The following is a 21366-nucleotide window of genomic DNA, read 5'->3' as shown; positions in this document are numbered from 1 at the left end:
GTAGGACTTAATACGATTTTGCTCTGGGTAGTCTTCTGGGTCTAGAGCAAGATTCGTTTTCTGTTTATATATATATACACCATAAGACTAGTTGATGTTTGCACCCATCTATTTACGAACTCTAACCTAGATCCTCCATACAAGGCTCCTGTTATGTGGCTATTTGATGAAGCACCACTGAGTTGTCCCACGACGACGTATGATCGTGTAGAGGAGTAGTAGATGGCATTCTGCCTTTTGATGACGTTCAACTTGACCCAAATTTTGAAGACCAAGAACGTACTTTTCCTAGCTTTTGTAGTTTAGAGGGATTACACGAGTAGAAAGTCTAGACTAGCCTGGACGTCAGCTCAGTGCCTAGGATGCTATATATATATATATATATATATATATATATATATATATATATATATATATATTATCTAGCTATTTTTAGGGGTGTTCTAACTAAGATCTATACTTTGATAAAGGTTGGATAACTGAATATTGTTAACTGTTCTGAGATACATATATATATATTATTTTATTTAGTATTAGTAGTCTACTGATAGTGTATTTTAGTGTAAAGATATCAAATAGAATTATTAATTTAGTTTAAAGAGATAAAAAATTAAATTTGTTATTGCTCAGAAAAATTTTACTATATATAAAATAATGTGTTTATTAGTTTCTATTTCATTGTGAAAATGATCTAGATGATAATACTAAGAGTATATGATAGTGTTATTATTATTAATGTATTAATCGTATTTTAATGTTCATTATTTATATATTTAAAAATTATATTTAAAAATTATTTATTTAATTTCATAATAAATGGTATTTTTAAATTTGAATAATTTATTAATTAATTTATACTTATTATACCTTATATTCAATAATTTATTTTAAAAAAGATTAATATAATGAATAAAAAATAATTTAAAAAAATATTATTTAAAGAATAAGAACAAATAAATATCTAACCAATTTGAATTTAGAGACAATTAGATTCCTGTCCATTTCTGAACTTGACATGTCAACGTTTTCTATTCAGAGTTGACGGAGAAACACCCACAAGAACCTCATTGTATCACAGAAGTAGAAGACAAAGACCGAAGTGAATTATTTTTATCTTGAGAGATCGTGTTGCCATTTTGAAAAATAAATAGGTACCAAATTGATAGTTCACTCTATATTTTATCACAACCTTAAAGGTAACATTATGTTAAAGAAAATGTAATGTAACGGATAAAAATAGACTTAAAACCCAATTAAGATACTTCTATTAATTAGTTAATTTACTATAAATAGATATAAAACTTGTTTGAGTATCATTAAGTTGTTAGAATTTTTTTAATAATTTTTTTTAGTATATTTGAGAAAATTTTATTTGTAAAAATGAATATATTAAAAAATAAAATATCTTTTTTCTAAAAGATACCATTTATATTTTTATTAAATTTTTTTGCTTAAAAAAATTAGTTTTAACATAATAAATAAATAAAAAATATTTTTATGTTATTATACTCAAATATAATTATTAAATAAAAAATTTTACATAAAATATCTAAATATAAAATTATTTTTATTTTTCTAAAAAATTTTTTAAAAAAATATATAACAATTTTTTTTTATAAAAACTCACCCATAATATAAATAGGGTTAATGACAAATTCAGTATCCAAAAGATTCAGTCGCATATAAATTGTTATTGACAAAATAACCCTTAAATGGTTTGAAAATATGACAAAAAAAAATCAATAAATATTATATTTTTTATGTAACAAAATATTTCATATTTAGCAAATAACTTATTCATTAGATCTAAATTTTTGTGACAAGACTTGAATGAATATTTAGAAGATACATAAAAAAATTCGAACAAAATTTGATCTCTAAATTTTTTTTATTTTTTTAAAAAATATAGTCATTCATAATAATTTTTTTTAAAAAAATTTACTTAACAAAAAATTATAAAATTTTAAAAATAAAAATATTTTATTTTTTAATAATAATTATAAAAATTTACATCAAAATATAATTTCTAAAATTATTCTATAAAATATATATTTAATATCTAATTTATTGTTATATTTTTTATTTTTTTTGCTAATTTATTTATTATTAACATCTTTTAAAATTCTTTTTGAGAGAGATACAAACTTTGGAATACCATCTAAAATTCTTAATAGTTTACCTAATAATAAAAAATTTTACTGTGCGACTAGTGTTGACCTTCTTCAGCAGCATAGCATACATCATCTTCCATTGTCATACCCAGGCTGTAACAAAAATGGGCGCTTTGAGAGTGTTGATGAAGAGGTCTCTATCCACCTCCAAACCCTACCTTACTCCCAATCACCCATCGCTCACCTTCGCCACACTGCATCAATACCACAACCGCAGAAATCTTTTTCTCCACCATTCTGCTTCTGACTTCGTTAAGCTTCACAAACTCTCTGCCACTGATTCCGGTAACAAGTTTTCGGCTAAAGCTTCTAAACTGAAATAATTTATTTGAATTTTCTATTCTTTCCTGTTTTTCCTTTGCTATCCATTTCTCATGTTTTTCAGCTTGTTATAGGGATTGTGGAGACTTGGATAGACCTGGTGCTAAAAATGCTATAGGGAAAGAGATGCTGCGAGGATTAACTCGTGCCTTTGAATTTATTAATCAGGAATCAAATGTTAATGTTGCCATGATCTGCAGTTCAGTCCCTGGCGTATTTTGTGCTGGGGCAGATTTAAAGGTTAATCAATAATAGGGGTGGAGTGTTTGACATGTTTGTTTTTTGATGCAAATTTTCCTTTCCACGGTGCCTATATAAAAGAAATTAATAGTATTCATGATTTTAATTGGATTCTTGCTGGTGTAGATTTAGTTTTATACTTTCTTATGATGTTAGAGGTCAGCTGTGTGTTTGTTTACAAGCATCCTGGTTATTTGATTTCAGGAGCGCAGAAACATGAGTCAATCAGAGGTTAAGGTTTTTGTGAATTCTCTTCGCTCCGCTTTCTTATATTTAGAGGTTAGTGTGCATCACTCTGTTATTTACATTCTAAATTTATCAACTTTCTATTGTAATTGAATGGTAAGACCTTGGCTCCATTATGTGAAGGTTTTGGGCTTACTGGTTTAGGGTTAGGTTAATTCGCCGGGTGCTACGATCTTTTCCCTCCAATTCTTTGGCTGTGCCACTTATAATTTTTAGCATTGTGGTAAAAGAGAGATTTCTAGATGCACTCTACAATGTTTTTTTGCTGTGATTGTACAGTTATACTTAATTCCTTATATCATACTGTCTCTGTATTCCCAACTTTGACAGTGCTCCTTGAAAATTGAAAGTTGAATTGAGTCGAATATTTGTTTCTCTATTCAGAAGGTTTGCATACCTACTATTGCTGTTATTGAAGGAGTTGCACTTGGGGGTGGACTTGAAATGGCCCTGGCATGTGATATTAGAATATGTGGTAACTAGATGTGCAGTACCTTGCAAATTGGATATAGTTATTTTTAGGATCATTTGGATGCTTTGAATGTGATGCGAATATTTGATTTGTTTCTACTCATCTTTTCTGTCACGATATAGGGGAAAATGCTCTGATGGGTTTGCCCGAAACTGGACTCGCCATAATCCCTGGGTAAGTTGTATACTAGATGACTTTTGCATATGTATTTTCTTTTGATGCCTCCTATTTCAACAGTGTATCTCTTGCTTTTGTTTATGAGCATTAAATATGACTGGTATAGAATACTTTACATCTTTGCAATGATTGCTTCTCATGGAATCCTGTCATGCACAGGGCAGGTGGAACACAACGACTACCTAGATTGGTTGGAAACGCAATAGCAAAGGAGATTATATATACTGGTCGAGAGATTAATGGCAAAGAGGCTCTGTCCTTAGGTGTGTTGATTGCTATTTTTTCCCCTTTCCCTAATTAATAATATCTTAAATGATATAAGCTCACCATCTGTTTAACTTGGCAATTTTAACTTAAAGAACATCCAAGACATTCTAATTGCAGCCTTATTCTTAGCCATCTCTTGTTGTCCTTGAAGAAAGCAACGAGAAAGGCCACCATTGTTGTGCAACTTTTATACGAATGCATGTACTAAATCTTCGTCACCTGAAAAATACATACACTTTTCCCTGCAAAATCTATGTACCACACCTCTACTTGCTGTTTTATAATATTATCGATAATAAGTTGTGACAAGAAGATTGCTATGATCAGGTGCTGAATACAAAAGATAGATTGGAAGGCTTGGCTGCGTTTGCTGAGAAGCGGAAACCAAAGTATACTGGAGAGTGAAAGTAGTGGCTTATCTTTGTCTTTGCCGCTACAGAGGAATGTCTGTCATTCTGTGATTAGAGTAATCTATCTATAGCCTTGTGACTATATTGCTGGGGACTGTCGCATTCCCAAACAGCAGAAAAAATGTATCTAAAATAATGCACATTGAAACACTACATTCCCTATGAAGCAATAATATTCATCCTTCATTATTTTATCGGAAAAGTTTAGGGGCCAGCACTTTTTTAACAATCTAACCAACACTTAATCATCAAAAAAAAAAGAGTGATCTTCCACCATTAGATGTAATCTCACACCATTAAAAACACTATTAATGGCTAATTGATAGTTACAAAATGCAAAACCTATTGGTTTCCTAGCACTCCTCTTTTTTTATCTATCTGTCAAAAAAAATCGGAACCTTATGCTTATAAACACGAGAGGCTAACGGCTCACCAAGTGATACGTGGTTAAGATGACATTTTTGTCATCTTAGAGTTAAGCGGCAGAATGGTAATCTTGTCATATTCAAGGATGAATTGTGTCATGCCAGTCTTGGACATCAAAAAGACCAAGAACCCGTCTCAAACACAGTGGTGTTGAAAGGGCAACAATTCATAAGGCCCATTGGGTTAAGGCAAGACAACAAGAAGTCCAATAAAGCTTTTCAAATTCAATAGGAGGCATAATTTTTATTAATTTTCAAATTTTTAGTCATTTAATTTTAATTTGTTTTGCTGTTAGAGTTTGTTGGAAGATTTGATTTAATTCTAATTTGCTTAGTAGTATTTTTAGGAATTTTAGTATGATTAAATGAGGTAAGTGATTTGCTTCACTTGTTGCATGGAGAAAATTGAGTGATTCAATTTTGATTTCTCTGATCTAGGTTGTCAAGGATAGGTTCTTTGAAGGTCAAGTAGGGAGCCCTGACCTAGGTTGCTAAGAACAGGTTTCGTAGAGGTCTAGTAGGAAAAAACCCATTTATCTATCCTTTTATGTTTCCACTATGTCTCTTTATGCCAAAAAATTCTTCTTCTTGATCCCATTCTTTTCTTGCCCCATTCCATTGGGATTTTAATGCTTCGAATTTATTAAAGCCATTAATAATTTTTTTATCATCTGGTATCAGTTACAGGTCGTAGGTAAATTCTTATTTATCTACACGTTTTATGGGCTTTATTTAGTCTTTTTGTTTTTTTTTCTCTTTAATTTTTGCAAATTCAACTTAGAGTCCTAAAAAAAATGAAAAAAATCGCAAAAAAAAAATGATTGCGTATTACGATAGTGATGATGAAGGAATCTCATGCGAAAAAGGGTTCTCGGTTGCAAATCCTTGCATTCAAAAGAAAGAATGATCCTGAAGCGTATTTCAGATGGGAAAGGAAGGTAGAATCGATTTTTGCAAATTGCATTCTTTCAGAGGAAAAAAAAGTTCAACGGGTACAAGCCAATTTTTTCGATGTTGCCCGTATATGGTGGATTGAATTAGAAAGAACTAGAAGACAATACGGAAATCGCCCAATTTGCAGCTGGAAGAAGATGAAAAAAATCATGAGGAGCCAGTTTGTGCCATCCTCATACCACATGAGGAATCGAGTTGTGCCATCATCATATCACAATGAATTTTTCGAAAAATTTTGTAAGTTACAACAAGGTTCACAATCAGTGATGGAGTACTACAAGGAGCTTCTATATTTGATGGACATGGCTAATATTAAAACGAGTCCTGAGGTTCTTATGGACCGATTTTTGTTTGGATTATGCGAAGAACTTGCAGATAAAGTCCAATGTTACCGTTACACGACCATGGACGATTTAATCAAATTGGCCATTGATATGGAGCAGGTGGAACAAATGATAGATCACCATAAGAAGAGGATTTCTTCTACGCCTATCTTTCATTTTTCTTCAAAGCCAGAGATGAAAGAATTTGTTGAGTATGCTGTAGAGGATTATGTGTCCTTGGAAGACTCAAAAGTGCAGAATTTTTCAACTGGGTTCTTGTGATGTGAGCAATTTGAAAAATATGAGAGAAAAGAAATTGTGAAAGAGAGTGAGTGTTTGAGTCAAAAGAATCCATGTTTGATTGAAAGCGAGAGTTTTGAGAGAAAAGAGAAGAATAGTGAGCGAGCGGAATCAATGAGTGAAAAACAAACTGAGAAAAATAAACACACTTGTGAGAGAGATCTAAAAAGTTCTAGTTTCGACAAGAGTGCATTAGTATCATTGAATTCTACGGAGTCCTTAGTTTCTCATACACCCAACCATGAAATTTATAGTGTTTTTCTATCAACTTTTCCATGTTTTGTAGATTTACTGGTCAATTATGGAGGCATTAATATGGAGGAAAAGGAAGATAGATAAATTGCACACTTTAGACAAGATAGTGAAAGTATGGTTGGAAAGATTGAACTTGCACACATGAGGGACATACCCACAATTCAGTGGATAGAGCAAAGCCATCAAACCATGGTATTTGAACCAAGAGATTAGGTTTGGATTCCGTGGAGGGAAAAAGAGCTTCTCATTCAAGATTCGAGGATGAATCTTTTTGAGGAGGAAGAGGATGATACATGGTCAGGAGGGCATTTTCGTCATCTTAGAGCTAAAGGGCAGAATGGTAATCTTATCATATTAAAGGATCTGAATACTAGAAGAATTGTGCCATGCCAGTCTTGGACATCAAGAAGACCAATAGTTCGTCTTAAAAATAGTGGTGCTGAAAGGACAACAATTCATATGGCCCATTTGGCTAAGGCAAGACAACAAGAAGCCTAATAAAACTTTTCAAATTCAATGGGAGACATAATTTTTATTAATTTTTGAATTTTTAGTCATTTAATTTTAATTTGTTTTGCTGTTAGTGTTTGTTGGAAGATTTGATTTACTTCTAACTTGCTTAGTAGTATTTTTAGGAATTTTAAATTTAAATCAAATCGGATCTAATCTAATAAGATCAAATCTGATCTACATTAGTTATCATATCTTTAGGATTTCAAAATTTTAATCAAATTTGATCTAATCCAATAAGATCAAATAAGATTTAAATTATTTATCTTATCTTATCTTTTAGCTAGTTTGTTAGAGGTCTATTTAAACACCTTTGGTGTGACAATTTACACAACATTGATGAATAAAATTTTCTTAGTACTTTATGCACGCTTTTTTAGTGTAATTAAGTGAGGTGAGTGATTTGCTTCGCTTGTTGCATGGAGAAAATTGAGTGATTCAATTTTCATCCCTCTTATCTAGGTTGTCAAGGATAGGTTCTTTGAAGGTCTAGTAGGGAGCCCTTTCCGGTGACCTAGGTTGCTAAGAACAGGTTTCTTAGAGATCTAGTAGAAAAAAAAAACCCATTTATCTATCTTTTTATGTTTTTGCTGTGTTCTTTTGGGTCCTTTACTGAATAATCCTTATCTATTGTGATAAAACCCCTAAGCCCCAATCTATTTTCTTATCACCAAGTAAGATTCTCCTACACACAAAACCAGCGTCAAAGTCTTTGTATGTACACATTCTCTACCAAACAATGGAGCAAAGAATTTACTCATCCAACTATGGAGCTTTATGAAATTGGAATGCTAAATCTATTTTTTTACACTAAAAATGGTAGTAACTTTAAAAGATTATAACTAATTCTACATTGATTAGAATCATGTAGGACACGTTTGAGTTGAGCATGGAAATGTCTAGAATAAGACTAAAAAATTATGGATTAATTCATTAACCATAACTAAGTATGGTAAATTTTTTACATATGGTTGTTGAAATATGGTGTGCTGCAGAATTTCGAGTGTAGTAACTTGTGCGCTTTGCTGCGATTTTCATAGATTGAACTTTGAAATGAAATTTTGTTTGAAAGTTTGATGAATTTAGTTTGTTTAGATTTGTAGGAGTTGAGAATTGGAAGATATAAATGTTTGAAAATCATTGGTTAAAATAGGAAAAATCAAATTTCAGCATAATTTAAAGCAACTTCCAAAGCTTATAACTCCCAAAAATTAATAGCTTTTAGGTTGCAACCAAAGCACAGTTATTTTTAGATAAGTTAAGAGTCTCCAATCCAAAATTTAGGTTAGTTGATGCCTTGGTAAGAGTTATGCAAGTTGGAAGCAATTATATTTACTGGTTGATGTAGGATTAACATCGGTCTAGAAATTTTCACAAAAATAATTCCGTTGCAAGTATAGTTCAAAACCAATAAATAACCCTCAATCAAAGTTTAATTTGTTTGTCATTTAAGCAAACCTAATAAAAACTGAGAGTATTTAAACCTCGGATCGTCTCTCAAGGAATTGCAAGGAAATGTTCATGTTATTGGTTATGAGATAATATTTTTGGGGTTTTGAAATAAGGGACAAGAAATGTAAAAAGTAAGAAAGTAAAGAAAACTCAAATGGTAAAAAGGTCTTGGCAAGGGTTAATGGTTAGGAATCTCTATCCTTGTCACTAACCACAACATGATAATTACAAAGATCATTCCCACTTTGTCATCCCCAAAATTAAAGGAAAGTCAAATGAGCTTAATTGATCCTAATCCATAAGTCCTAGCCACTCACTAATTAATTTAATGACAACTAGAGTCAATGGAAACAAATTATCAATCACTTGGACATTAGTAACTCAAGGTTACCCAAGTTACCAACCCAAGCCAAGAACACAAAAATTTACTCTAAACTCCAACCAAGCATTTTATCAAACACTTAGTAGGCATAAAAGGAAAGCGTAGTAAATTAACAAGAAATATAAAATCTAACAACTACCAATTGCAAGAAAACAACTCAATTAAATAATAAGAAACATGAAAACATAAATTGCATTAAAATCAACAAGAAGTTTATAAACATAAAAGTAACAAAATAAAGGGAATAGCAAATAAAACTAGAAGAACAAAGATGCAAGAACAATAAATTGCAAGAAAAAGTGAATGAAAGCAAGAATTAAACCTAATCTAAGGAAAATCTATCCTAAATCTACCATAATTCTAGAGAGAAGAGAGAGCTTCTCTCTCTAGAATATAACCTAAAGCATGTTTTTAAGCTAAACCTAATTGCTCTCCCTTTGTTCCCTCTTGAATTCTGCATCAAATAGTTTCAGAAATGAGTTGGATTGGGCTCCAACAAGTGTAGAAATCGCCCCCAGCATGCTTCATTAAGTTGGCCATGTGCTGCTTGTCACACGTACGCGTGGGTCATGCGTACTCATCAGTTTGCAACTTTCCATATCACGCGTATGCATCAGTCACGTGTATGCGTTGCCTTGACGAGTTTTTTCTTCATTCATACGCTTCGATCATGCGTACGCGCCGCCTTGAATTTTCCAAATCCTTATTTTCGATAAATTCTCCATCTTGCATGCTTTCCTCTTCACTTTCTTGATCCATTCCTTGCCCTTTTAATCCTGAAATCACTAACAAACATATCAAGGAATCAAGTGGAATCAAAAGTGAATTAAATTTGACTAACTAAAGGCCTAAAAAGCATGTTTTTAACTATTAAGCACAATGAGGAGGAATTCATGAAACCATGCTATTTTAGTGAATAAATAGGAGAAAAGTTGGCAAAATCCACCAAATTCAATACAAAATAAACCATAAAATTGTGATTTATCAACCTCCCCACACTTAAACATTAGCATGCCCTCATGCTAAACTCAAGAGAGACAAGAAAGGGGTATCAACATTTATTCAATGCAAGTAAACTATCTATATGCAACCTATCTAAATGCAATGCAGCCAACTACTTGGTCAAAACAAATCAATTTCCAAAAAAATATGTATGAACATAAGGGCTAAAACAATCACAATCAAATCAAATCCACAATTGAATTGAGTTATTAGAAAAGAATTTACAACTTGCAAGAAAATAGATGATCATCGGTGAAAACATATAATTGATCAAGTGTATAGGGTTGATTCACTCAATTCTCCTCTAATCATGCTTTTCAAGATTTGTTTTTCATCTAACAATCAACAATTTTTTAATGTATGCATACAAATATCATGAGGGCTTTTGAGGGTTGTAATGGGGCTAGGGTAAAGGTAAGGATGCATATGGCTAAGTGAGCTTGAAATTTGAATCTTTGATTAACTTAAGCTTTCACCTAACCTACATCCTATTTAATTCAAATGCAAAACTAGCTACCCATTCTTCACTTTTTCACACACTCATGCATTCTCTTTTTTATCACAACACATATGCATCAATTATTATTGAACTTTACTTTGGAGAATTTTGTCCCCTTTTTATTGCTTTCTTTTTCTCTTTTTCTTTTTCTATTTTTTTCTTTTTATTTTTCTTTTCTTTTTCTCATCATTTGTTTTCATACTAAAAAATATATAAAAGTGTCAATACATATGGTTTAAATATTTAATGCATGAGTGTGTACCCAATTCCCAAAATCTTCAACAAAAATACAAACATACACTTTTATTTCTACCAATATTTCTAACTAACCACACTTGAATGATGCACACTCTCACTAGCCTAAGCTAATCAAAGATCCAAATTAAGGACATTTATTATTTTTTAGTTAAGTGAGCTATTAAAATAATTATATAAATACATTCATACACAAAACAATGGACATAAAGAATCAAACAAATCAAAGATTACAATCATTGAAAGAGAATAATATACACAAGAATGAAAATAGTGGTTACTATGATGCAACCACACAATTAGGCTCAAAACTCACATGCTTATGTGTTCTTAGCTCAAAGACATGTTCCACAATATATAATTCAAGCAAGTTCAATGAAAATTTTTTACACAAATCAATTTTGGAATGCCCTATAGATAAATTCCTTCGAAAATTATATTATTTTGACTAGGCTTATTTTATATATATATATATATATATATATATATATATATATATATATATATATATATATATATATATATGCAAATCAAGAAAATGCAACTAAGAGTTCTAAAAGAGCTAATACTAAAATAAACTAAAATGTGAAAGTGTTAGGATTAGAAATTTGTCACCCAAAAATGCCGATTGGTCGGATGACTTTCCCACACTTAAACATTTGTACCGTCCTCGGTGCATTCAAAGTTGAGCAAGTGGATACGACGACTATGCGGGTTGCCACCTTCAGCTGGTGGAACAATCAGCTGTTGCCTGTTCTTTCTTCCGCTTCCCTTGTTGCTTATGGTGAATCATCCATGAAAAAATAGAAAATAACACCGTAAGATAAGAAAATGCAAAAGCATGGAAGCATAAATTGTTAGAATGAGGTAAGAATCACTAAAAAAAAGTGAGTGAATCAATGTGTGACATTAAAGAAAATAATGTGTGAGTTCTAAGTTGCATGCGGTTTAGAACTCACACACTAGCATAGAAAGCTATGTCGCAATTATACAAAAGAAGTATTGGTATGAGAAATCGTGATTCACACTTTTCACAACTCCGCATAGCTGACCAGCAAGTGCACTGGGTCGTCCAAGTAATACCTTACGTGAGTAAGGGTCAATCCTACGGAGATTGACGACTTGAAGCAAGCTATGGTCATCTTGTAAATCTCAGTCAGGCGGATTCAAATGGTTATGAGGTGTTGATAAAGATAAGAAATAGTAATTAGTTAAAAAAGATTTGAAAATAAATTTTGAAAAGATAAGAAGTTTAGAAAAAAAAAAGATTTTGAAATCAAAATTTAAAAAGATATGATTGAAGAAGATTTGATTGAAAAAGATATGATTTTAAAAAGATATGATTGAAAAGATATGATTGAAGAAAATTTGATTTTTAAAAAGATATGATTGAAAAGATATTGTTGAAAAAGATTTGATTTTTAAAACTGATGACTTGACTAACAAGAAACTAAAAGATATGATTCTAAAATTCAAAGATTGAACCTTTCTTAACAAGAAAGTGATAAACTTGCAATTTTTTGAATCAAAACATTAATTGTTAGCAAGGATTTTTGAAAATATGAGATAAGATTAAGAAAAAGATTTTTGAAAAAAATTAGTTTGAAAATTTTCAAAAACATAAAAGAATGAAAAAATGAAGGCTAAAAATATGTTTGATGCAAAAAGTTATGAATTAAAACATGAAAATTTGAAAAAATTTGAATTGGAAACAAAATCATCTCCCTTGTGTCATCCTGGCGTTAAACGCCTAGGATGCTATCAATTCTGGCGTTTAACGCCCAGAATGCTACCTCTTTGGGCGTTTAACGCCCAGCCAGGTATCCTGGCTGGCGTTAAACGCCAAAAATCCTTCTATATTGGGCGTTTTTCTAAACGCCCAAAATGCTGCCCATTTTGGCGTTAAACACCTAGAATGATAGCTTTACTAGTGTTAAACGCCCAGAATGGTAGCCATTCTGGCGTTTAATGCCCAAAGTGCCTCTTTACTGGCGTTTTGACGCTAGTGAGCTCTTTTTCTCTGTGATTCTTCTGCCTTATGTTCTGAATCTTCATTTCTCTGTATTATTTATTTGAAAAGATATATTATTATTTTTTTATTTTTGAACTTTTAATAAAGAGATAGAAAAACAACAAAATGAAATAAATCATAAAAATGCAAGATCAAAACAAGTAATGCATGCAAGGACACTTTGAATGTCAGGATGAACACCAAGAACACTTTGAAGATCATGCTGAACATCAAGAACATATTTTTGAAAATTTTTAAGGAAAGAAAGACATTCAAGACACCAAACTTAGAAATTTTGAATGTTCAGACACTATGATTTTGAAAATGCATATGAAAAATAACATAAAACACAAAACAGGAAAATCATGAGATCGAACAAAGGAAATCATCAAGAACAACTTGAAGATCACAGAAGAACACAATGCATAAATTATTAAATTTTTTGTTTTTTATTTTTTTCGAAAATAAAAATAAAAATTAGCCAATCTAAGCAACAAGATAAACCGTCAGTTGTCCAAACTCGAACAATCCCTAGCAACGGCGCCAAAAACTTGGTATGCAAAATCGTGATTCACACTTTTCACAACTCTGCATAGCTGACCAGCAAGTGCACTGGGTCGTCCAAGTAATACCTAACGTGAGTAAGGGTCGATCCCACGGAGATTGACGGCTTGAAGCAAGTGATGAGCGGATAATTTATACGCTTTTTGGCATTGTTTTTAGGTAGTTTTTAGCAAGTTTAAGCTACTTTCAGGGATGTTTTCATTAGTTTTATGGTAAATTCACATTTCTGGACTTTACTATGAGTTTGTGTGTTTTTCTGTGATTTCAGGTAATTTCTGGCTGAAATTGAGGGATTTGAGTAAAACTCTGAAAAAGGCTGACAAAAGGACTGCTGATGCTGTTGGAATCTGACATCCCTGCACTCGAAATGGATTTTCTGGAGCTATAGAACTCCAAATGGCGCGCTCTCAACGGCGTTGGAAAGTAGACATCCAAAGCTTTCCAGCAATATATAATAGTCCATACTTTATTCGGGAATTGACGACATAACTTGGCATTGAACGCCAAGTATATGCTGCTGTCTGGAGTTAAACGCCAGAAAAACGTCATGATCCGGAGTTGAACGCCCAAAACACGTTATAACTTGGAGTTCAACTCCAAGAAAAGCCTCAGCTCGTGGATAGATCAAGCTCAGCCCAAGCATACACCAAGTGGGCCCCGGAAGTGGATTTATACATCAATTACTTACTCATGTAAACCCCAGTAGCTAGTCTAGTATAAATAGGATAAGTTACTATTGTATTAGACATCTTTTGACAGTTTAATCTTTTGACTATTCGGTCTCTTGATCATGGAGAGGGCTGGCCATTCGGCCATGCCTGAACCTTTTACTTATGCATTTTCAACAGTGGAGTTTCTGCACACCATAGATTAAGGGTGTGGAGCTCTGCTGTACCTCAAGTTTCAATACAATTACTATTACTTTCTATTCAATTCTCTTCTATCCTTATTCCAAGATATACGTTATACTTAACTTTGATGAATGTGATGATCCGTGACACTCATCATCATTCTCACCTATGAACGCGCGTGATTGACAACCACGTCCGTTCTACTTTAGGCCGGGCGCATATCTCTTAGATTCCCCAACAGAATCTTTGTGGTATAAGCTAGATAGATGGCGGCATTCATGAGGATCCAGAAAGTCTAAACCTTGTCTATGGTATTCCGAGTAGGATTCTGGGATTGAATAACTGTGACGAGCTTCAAACTCCTGAAGGCTGGGCGTGATGACAAGCGCAAAAGAATCAAGGGATTCTATTCCAACCTGATTGAGAACCGACAGATGATTAGCCGTGCTGTGACAGAGCATATGAATGTTTTCACTGAGAGGATGGGATGTAGCCATTGACAACAGTGATGCCCTATATACAGCTTGCCATGGAAAGGTGTAGGAAGGATTGGATGAATGTAATAAGAAAATAGAGATACGAGAGGAGCACAGCATCTTCACACACTTATCTGAAATTCCCACTATTGCTTTACATAAGTATTTCTATCCCTTTTTATTTTCTTTTTATTATTAATTTTCGAACTCACCATAAACCAATTTAATTTGCCTAACTGAGATTTACAAGGTGACCATAGCTTGCTTCATACCAACAATCTCTGTGGGATCGACCCTTACTCACGTAAGGTATTACTTGGATGACCTAGTACACTTACTGGTTAAGTTGAACGGAGTTGTGGAAAGAAAGTGCTGAGTTAGTCTTTTTTGGCACATGCCAGAGAGCCATTATTGTTGATCACAATTTCGTCCACCAAGTTTTTGGCGCCGTTTCCGGGGATTGTTCGAGTATGGACAACTGACGGTTCATCTTGTTGCTCAGATTAGGTAATTTTCTTTTCAAAAATCTTTTTCAAAATTTTTCTTTTCTTTTTCATTTTTCTAACCATGTTTTTCGAAAAAATTAAAATAAAAATCCAAAAAAAAATTAGAAAATCATAAAAATAAAAAATATTTTGTGTTCTTGTATGAATCTTGAGTCAATTTTTAAGTTTGGTGTCAATTGCATGCTTTAAAAAAATTTTTCTTGCATTTTTTCGAAAATTCCATGCATTCATAGTGTTCTTCATGATCTTCAAGTTGTTCTTGACAAGTCTTCTTGTTTGATCTTGATGATTTCTTGTTTTGTGTTGTTTGTTGTTTTTCATATGCATTTTTTTGTTTGTTAGAGTCCATGCATTACAAATTTCTAAGTTTGGTGTCCTGCATGTTTTCTTTGCATCAAAAATTTTCAAAAATATGTTCTTGATGTTCATCATGATCTTCAAAGTGTTCTTGGTGTTCATCTTGACATTCATAGTGTTCTTGCATGCATTAAGTGTTTTGATCCAAAATTTTCATGTTTTGGGTCATGATTGTGTTTTTCTCTCTCATCTTAAAAATTTCAAAAATAAAAAAAATATCTTTTCCTTATTTCCCTCCAAATTTTCGAAATTTTGGGTTGACTTGGTCAAAAATTTTTAAAATTAGTGGTTTCTTATAAGTCAAGTCAAAATTCCAATTTTAAAAATCTTATCTTTTCAAAATCTTTTTCATTTTTTCTATTTTTTTTCGAAAATTTCAAAAATCTTTTTCAAAATATTTTTCAATACCTTTTTCTTATCTTTACATCTAATTTTTGAAAATTAGCTAACTATTAATGTGATTGGTTCAAAGATTTGAAGTTTGTTACTTTCTTGTTAAGAAAGGTTCAATCTTTAAATTCTAGAATCTTATCTTGTAGTTTCTTGTTAGTTAAGTCATTTTAAAAATTAGATCTTTTTATCTTTTATCTTATCTTTTTCAAAAATTTTATCTTTTTCAAAATTTGATTTCAAAATATCTTATCTAACCTCTTATCTTCTTATCTTTTTCAAATTTGATTTTAATATCTTTTTCAATCAACTAACTAACTTTTTGTTTGTTTACTATCTTTTCAAAACCAACTAACTTCTCTTCCCTCTCTAATTTTCGAAAATACTTCTCTCTTTTTTTAAAAAAAATTCTTTTGTTTTAAATTTTAATTTTAATCTTATCTTATCTCTAATTTTCGAAAATTACTAACATCTTTTTCAAAATTGTTTTCGAAATTCTCCCTCTCTATTCTTATTCTATTTAATTATTTAATTACTAACACTTCTCTTCACCCCTCTCCACCTAATATCCGAATCCCCTCTTCTACTTTCTTCTCCCCTTTCTTCTTCTACTAACATAAAGGAATCTCTATACTGTGACATAGAGGATTCCTCTTTCTTTTCTTGTTTTCTTCTCTTTCATATGAGCAGGAACAAGGATAAAGGCACTCTTGTTGAAATTGATCCAGAACCTGAAAGGACCCTGAAAAGAAAATTAAGAGAAGCTAAGTTACAACAATCTAAAGGTAACCTTTCAGAAATATTAGAACAAGAGAAGGAGATGGCAGCCGAAAATAATAATAATGCAAGGAGAATGCTTGGTGACTTCACAAAGCCAACGTCCAAATTTGATGGAAGAAGCATCTCCATTCCTGCCATTGGAGCCAATAACTTTGAGCTGAAACCTCAGCTAGTTGCCTTAATGCAACAAAACTGCAAGTTTTATGGACTTCCATCTGAAGATCCTTATCAGTTTTTAACTGAGTTCTTGCAAATCTGTGAGACTGTACAGACGAATGGAGTTGATCCTGAAGTCTACAGACTCATGCTTTTCCCTTTTGCTGTAAGAGACAGAGCTAGAATATGGTTGGATTCACAACCTAAGGATAGCCTGGACTCCTGGGATAAGCTGGTCACTGCCTTCTTGGATAAATTCTTTCGTCCTCAGAAGCTGAGCAAGCTGAGAGTGGATGTTCAAACCTTCAAACAAAAAGATGGTGAATCCCTTTATGAAGCTTAGGAAAGATACAAGCAGCTGACCAAAAGATGTCCATCTGACATGTTTTCAGAATGGACCATATTAGATATATTCTATTATGGTCTATCTGAATTTTCGAAAATGTCATTGGACCATTCTGCAGGTGGATCTATTCACCTAAAGAAAACGCCTGAAGAGGCTCAAGAACACATTGACATGGTTGCAAACAACCAATTCATGTACACTTCTGAGAGGAATTCCGTGAATAATGGGATACCTCAGAAGAAAGGAGTTCTTGAAATTGATGCTCTGAATGCCATATTGGCTCAGAACAAAGTGTTGACTCAACAGGTCAACATGATCTCTCAAAGTCTGAATGGATGGCAACATGCATCCAATAGTACTAAAGAGGCAGCTTCTGAAGAAGCTTATGATCCTGAGAACCCTGCCAAGGCAGAGGTTAATTACATGGGTGAACCTTATGGAAACACCTATAATTCATCATGGAGAAATCATCCAAATTTCTCATGGAAGGATCAACAAAAGCCTCAACAAGGCTTTAACAATGGTGGACGCAATAGGCTGAACAATAGCAAGCCATATCCATCATCTTCTCAGCAACAGACAGAGAATTCTGAACAAAACACTTCTAATTTAGCCAATCTAGGCTCTGATCTGTCAAAGGCCACTTTTAGTTTCATGAATGAAACTAGATCCTCCATCAGAAATCTGGAGGCACAAGTGGGCCAGCTGAGTAAGAAAGTCATTGAAACTCCTCCCAGTATTCTCCCAAGCAATACAGAAGAGAATCCAAAAGGAGAGTGCAAGGCCATTGATGTGATCAATGTGGCCGAATGCACAAGGGAGGAAGAGGACGAAAATCCTAGTGAGGAAGACCTCCTGGGACGTCCTTCAAGCAAGAAGGAGTTTTCTATTAAGGATCCAAAGGAATCTGAGGCTCATATAGAGACCATAGAGATTCCATTAAATCTCCTTCTGCCATTCATGAGCTCTGAAGACTATTCTTCCTCTGAAGAGGATGAAGATGTGACTGGAGAGCAAGTTGCTCAATATTTAGGAGCTATTATGAAGCTGAATGCCAAGTTGTTTGGTATTGAGACTTGGGAAAGTAAACCTCCCTTGCTCATTAGTGAACTAGATACCTGGATTCAGAAAACTCTACCTCAAAAGAAACAAGATCCTGGCAAGTTCTTAATACCTTGTACCATAGGCACCATGACCTTTGAAAAGGCTCTATGTGATATGGGTTCAGGGATAAATCTTATGCCACTCTCTATAATGGAGAAGCTGGGGATCATTGAGGTACAACCTGCCTTGTTCTCATTACAATTGGCAGACAAGTCATTGAGACAAGCTTATGGAATAGTGGAGGACATGTTAGTAAAGGTTGAAGGCCTTTACATCCCTGCTGATTTCATAATCTTAGACACCAGGAAGGAAGAGGATGAATGCATCATCCTTGGAAGGCCTTTCCTAGCCACAGCAGACGCTGTGATAGATGTCAACAGAGGTGAATTAGTCCTTCAATTGAATGGGGACTACCTTGTGTTTAAGGCACAAGGCTATCCCTCTGTGACAAAAGAGAGTAAGCATGAAGAGCTTCTCTCAGTTCAGAGTCAAGAAGAGCCTCCACAGTCAAACTCTAAGTTTGGTGTTGTGAGGCCACAACCAAACTCTAAGTTTGGTGTTAAGATCCCATATCCAAACTCTAAGTTTGGTGTTGGGACTATACAACATTGACCTGATCACCTTGTGGCTCCATGAAAGCCACTGTCAAGCTAGTGACATTAAAGAAGCGCTTGTTGGGAGGCAACCCAATTTTATTTATCTAATTTTTATTTTATTGTTATTTTATGTTTTATTAGGTAATGATCATGAGGAGTCACGAAAAAATCATAAAAATTAAAAACAGAATCAAAAACAGCAGAAGAAAAAAATTCACACCCTGGAGGACGCATAGGCTGGCGTTCAACGCCAGTAAGATTCATCTGGCCGGCGTTCAACGCCAGAACAGAGCATCATTCTGGCGCTGAACGCCAGAAACAAGCAACATTCTGGCGCTGAACACCAGGAATGTGCCTAGAGAAGAAAAGCTGGCGCTGAACGCCAGTAACAAGCATGAAACTGGCGTTCAACGCCAGAAACATGCTTTACATGGGCGTTGAACGCCCAGAATGTGCACCACACGGCGTTTAAACGCCAGAATGGTGCGCAAAGGCATTTTACATGCCTATTTGGTGCAGGGATGGAATTCCTTGACACCTCAGGATCTGTGGACCCCACAGGATCACCTCAGGATCTGTGGACCCCACAGGATCCCCACCTACTATATTCCTACCTTACCTCCTAATCCTATTTTTGTGATGACTATTCCCCATGTCACACTTCCCAACACTCTTCACCAATCACCTCAATTCCTCTTCCCAATCACCCCCTTCACCACTCAAATCCATCCACTCTTCCCCACAAACCCCACCTACTTTCAAAAATTCAAAAACATTTTCCCACCCATTCCCACCCTAAATGGCCGAATACACACTACCCCCTCTCCCTATATATACCCTTCCATTCTACTTCATTTTCACACAACACAACCCCCTCTTCTTTACCTTGGCCGAACCCACATCTCTCCCTCTCCACCATATTCTCTTCTTCTTCTTCTTCTTCTCTTCTTTCTTCTATTGCTCGAGGACGAGCAATATTTTAAGTTTGGTGTGGTCAAAGCACAATCTTTTTTGTTTTCCACTACCATCAATGGCACCTAAGGCCGGAGAATCCTCTAGAAAAGGAAAAGGGAAGACAAAAGCTTCCACCTCCGAGTCATGGGAGATGGAAAGATTCATCTCCAAAAGCCATCAAGACCACTTCTATGATGTTGTGGCAAAGAAGAAGGTGATCCCTGAGGTCCCTTTCAAGCTCAAGAAAAACGAGTATCCGGAGATCCGACATGAAATCCGAAGAAGAGGTTGGGAAGTCCTAACCAACCCCATGCAACAAGTTGGAATATTAATGGTTCAAGAGTTCTATGCCAATGCATGGATCACTAGGAACCATGATCAAAGTATGAACCCGAATCCAAAGAATTATCTCACAATGGTTCGGGGGAAATACTTAGATTTTGGTCTGGAAAATGTGAGGTTGGCGTTTCACTTGCCCATGATGCAAGAAGATGAACGCCCCTACACTAGAAGGGTCAACTTTAATCAAAGGTTGGACCAAGTCCTAATGGACATATGTGTGGAAGGAGATCAATGGAGAATAGACTCCAAAGGCAAGCCAGTTCAACTAAGAAGACTGGACTTCAAGCCTGTGGCTAGAGGATGGTTGGAGTTCATTCAACGCTCCATCATTCCTACTAGCAACCGATTTGAAGTTACTATGGATCGGGCCATCATGATTCATAGCATCATGATTGGAGAGGAAGTAGAAGTTCATGAGGTCATCTCCAATGAAATCTACAAAATAGCCGACAAGCCCTCCACCATGGCAAGGCTAGCTTTTCCTCACCTTATTTGCCATCTATGTTACTCAGCTGGAGTTATCATAGAAGGAGACATCTCCATTGAAGAAGAAAAGCCCATTACCAAGAAGAGGATGGAGCAAGCAAGAGAGACCCTTCACGGTTCTCAAGAGATGCATAAGGAAGCTCATCATCATGAAATCCCTGAGATGCCTCAAGGGATGCACTTTCCTCCCAACAACTATTGGGAACAACTCAACACTTCCTTAGAAGATTTGAGCCACAATGTGGAACAATTAAGGGTGGAACATCATGAGCACTCCATCATTCTCCAAGAAATAAGAGAAGATCAAAGGGCAATGAAGGAGGAGCAACAAAGGCAAGGAAGGGACATAGAAGAGCTTAAGGACATTGTTGGTCCTTCAAGAAGAAGACGCCACTAAAGGTGGATTCATTCCTTGTTCTTTATTTCTTTCTGTTTTCGGTTTTTAAATGTTGTGTTTATCTATGTTTTGTGTCTCTACTTCATGATCATTAGTATGTAGTAACTATGTCTTAAAGCTATGAATAATTCCATTAATCCTTCACCCCTCTTAAATGAAAAATGTTTTAATTCAAAAGAACAAGAAATACATGAATTTCGAATTTATCATTGAATTTAATTTAATTATATTGATGTGGTGACAATACTTTTTGTTTTCTGAATGAATGCTTAAACAGTGCATATTTTTGATCTTGTTGTTTATGAATGTTAAAACTGTTGGCTCTTGAAAGAATGATGAACAAAGAAAAATGTTATTGATGATCTGAAAAATCATAAAATTGATTCTTG

General features: G+C 34.1%; 1 protein-coding gene across 2 annotated transcripts; it reads left to right on the top strand.

Moving 5' to 3' along the window:
- Window positions 1-2190: 2190 nt before the first annotated feature.
- LOC112695317 (probable enoyl-CoA hydratase 2, mitochondrial) lies at window positions 2191-4506 on the top strand. 2 transcript variants are annotated; one of them, XR_003150371.3, is made up of 7 exons: window positions 2191-2456; window positions 2557-2732; window positions 2937-3011; window positions 3363-3453; window positions 3573-3624; window positions 3792-3890; window positions 4222-4506. XR_003150371.3 is itself a non-coding variant. In XM_025747619.3 (7 exons), exons 1-7 carry the CDS (start codon window positions 2276-2278, stop codon window positions 4239-4241), a joined length of 699 nt encoding a protein of 232 aa, XP_025603404.1. In that variant the 5' UTR covers window positions 2194-2275; the 3' UTR covers window positions 4242-4506. The 2 variants fall into 2 exon arrangements, 1 of the variants encoding a protein (XP_025603404.1); XM_025747619.3 differs by having other exon boundaries at window positions 2194-2456; window positions 3787-3890.
- The last annotated feature ends 16860 nt before the right edge of the window (window positions 4507-21366 follow it).

The sequence above is a fragment of the Arachis hypogaea genome, chromosome 1 (genome assembly GCF_003086295.3).
Source record: "Arachis hypogaea cultivar Tifrunner chromosome 1, arahy.Tifrunner.gnm2.J5K5, whole genome shotgun sequence".
In the NCBI taxonomy this organism is placed as follows: domain Eukaryota; kingdom Viridiplantae; phylum Streptophyta; class Magnoliopsida; order Fabales; family Fabaceae; genus Arachis; species Arachis hypogaea.
The sequence above is the reverse complement of the archived record's forward strand: the minus strand, read 5'-3'. Positions and strand labels throughout refer to the sequence as shown.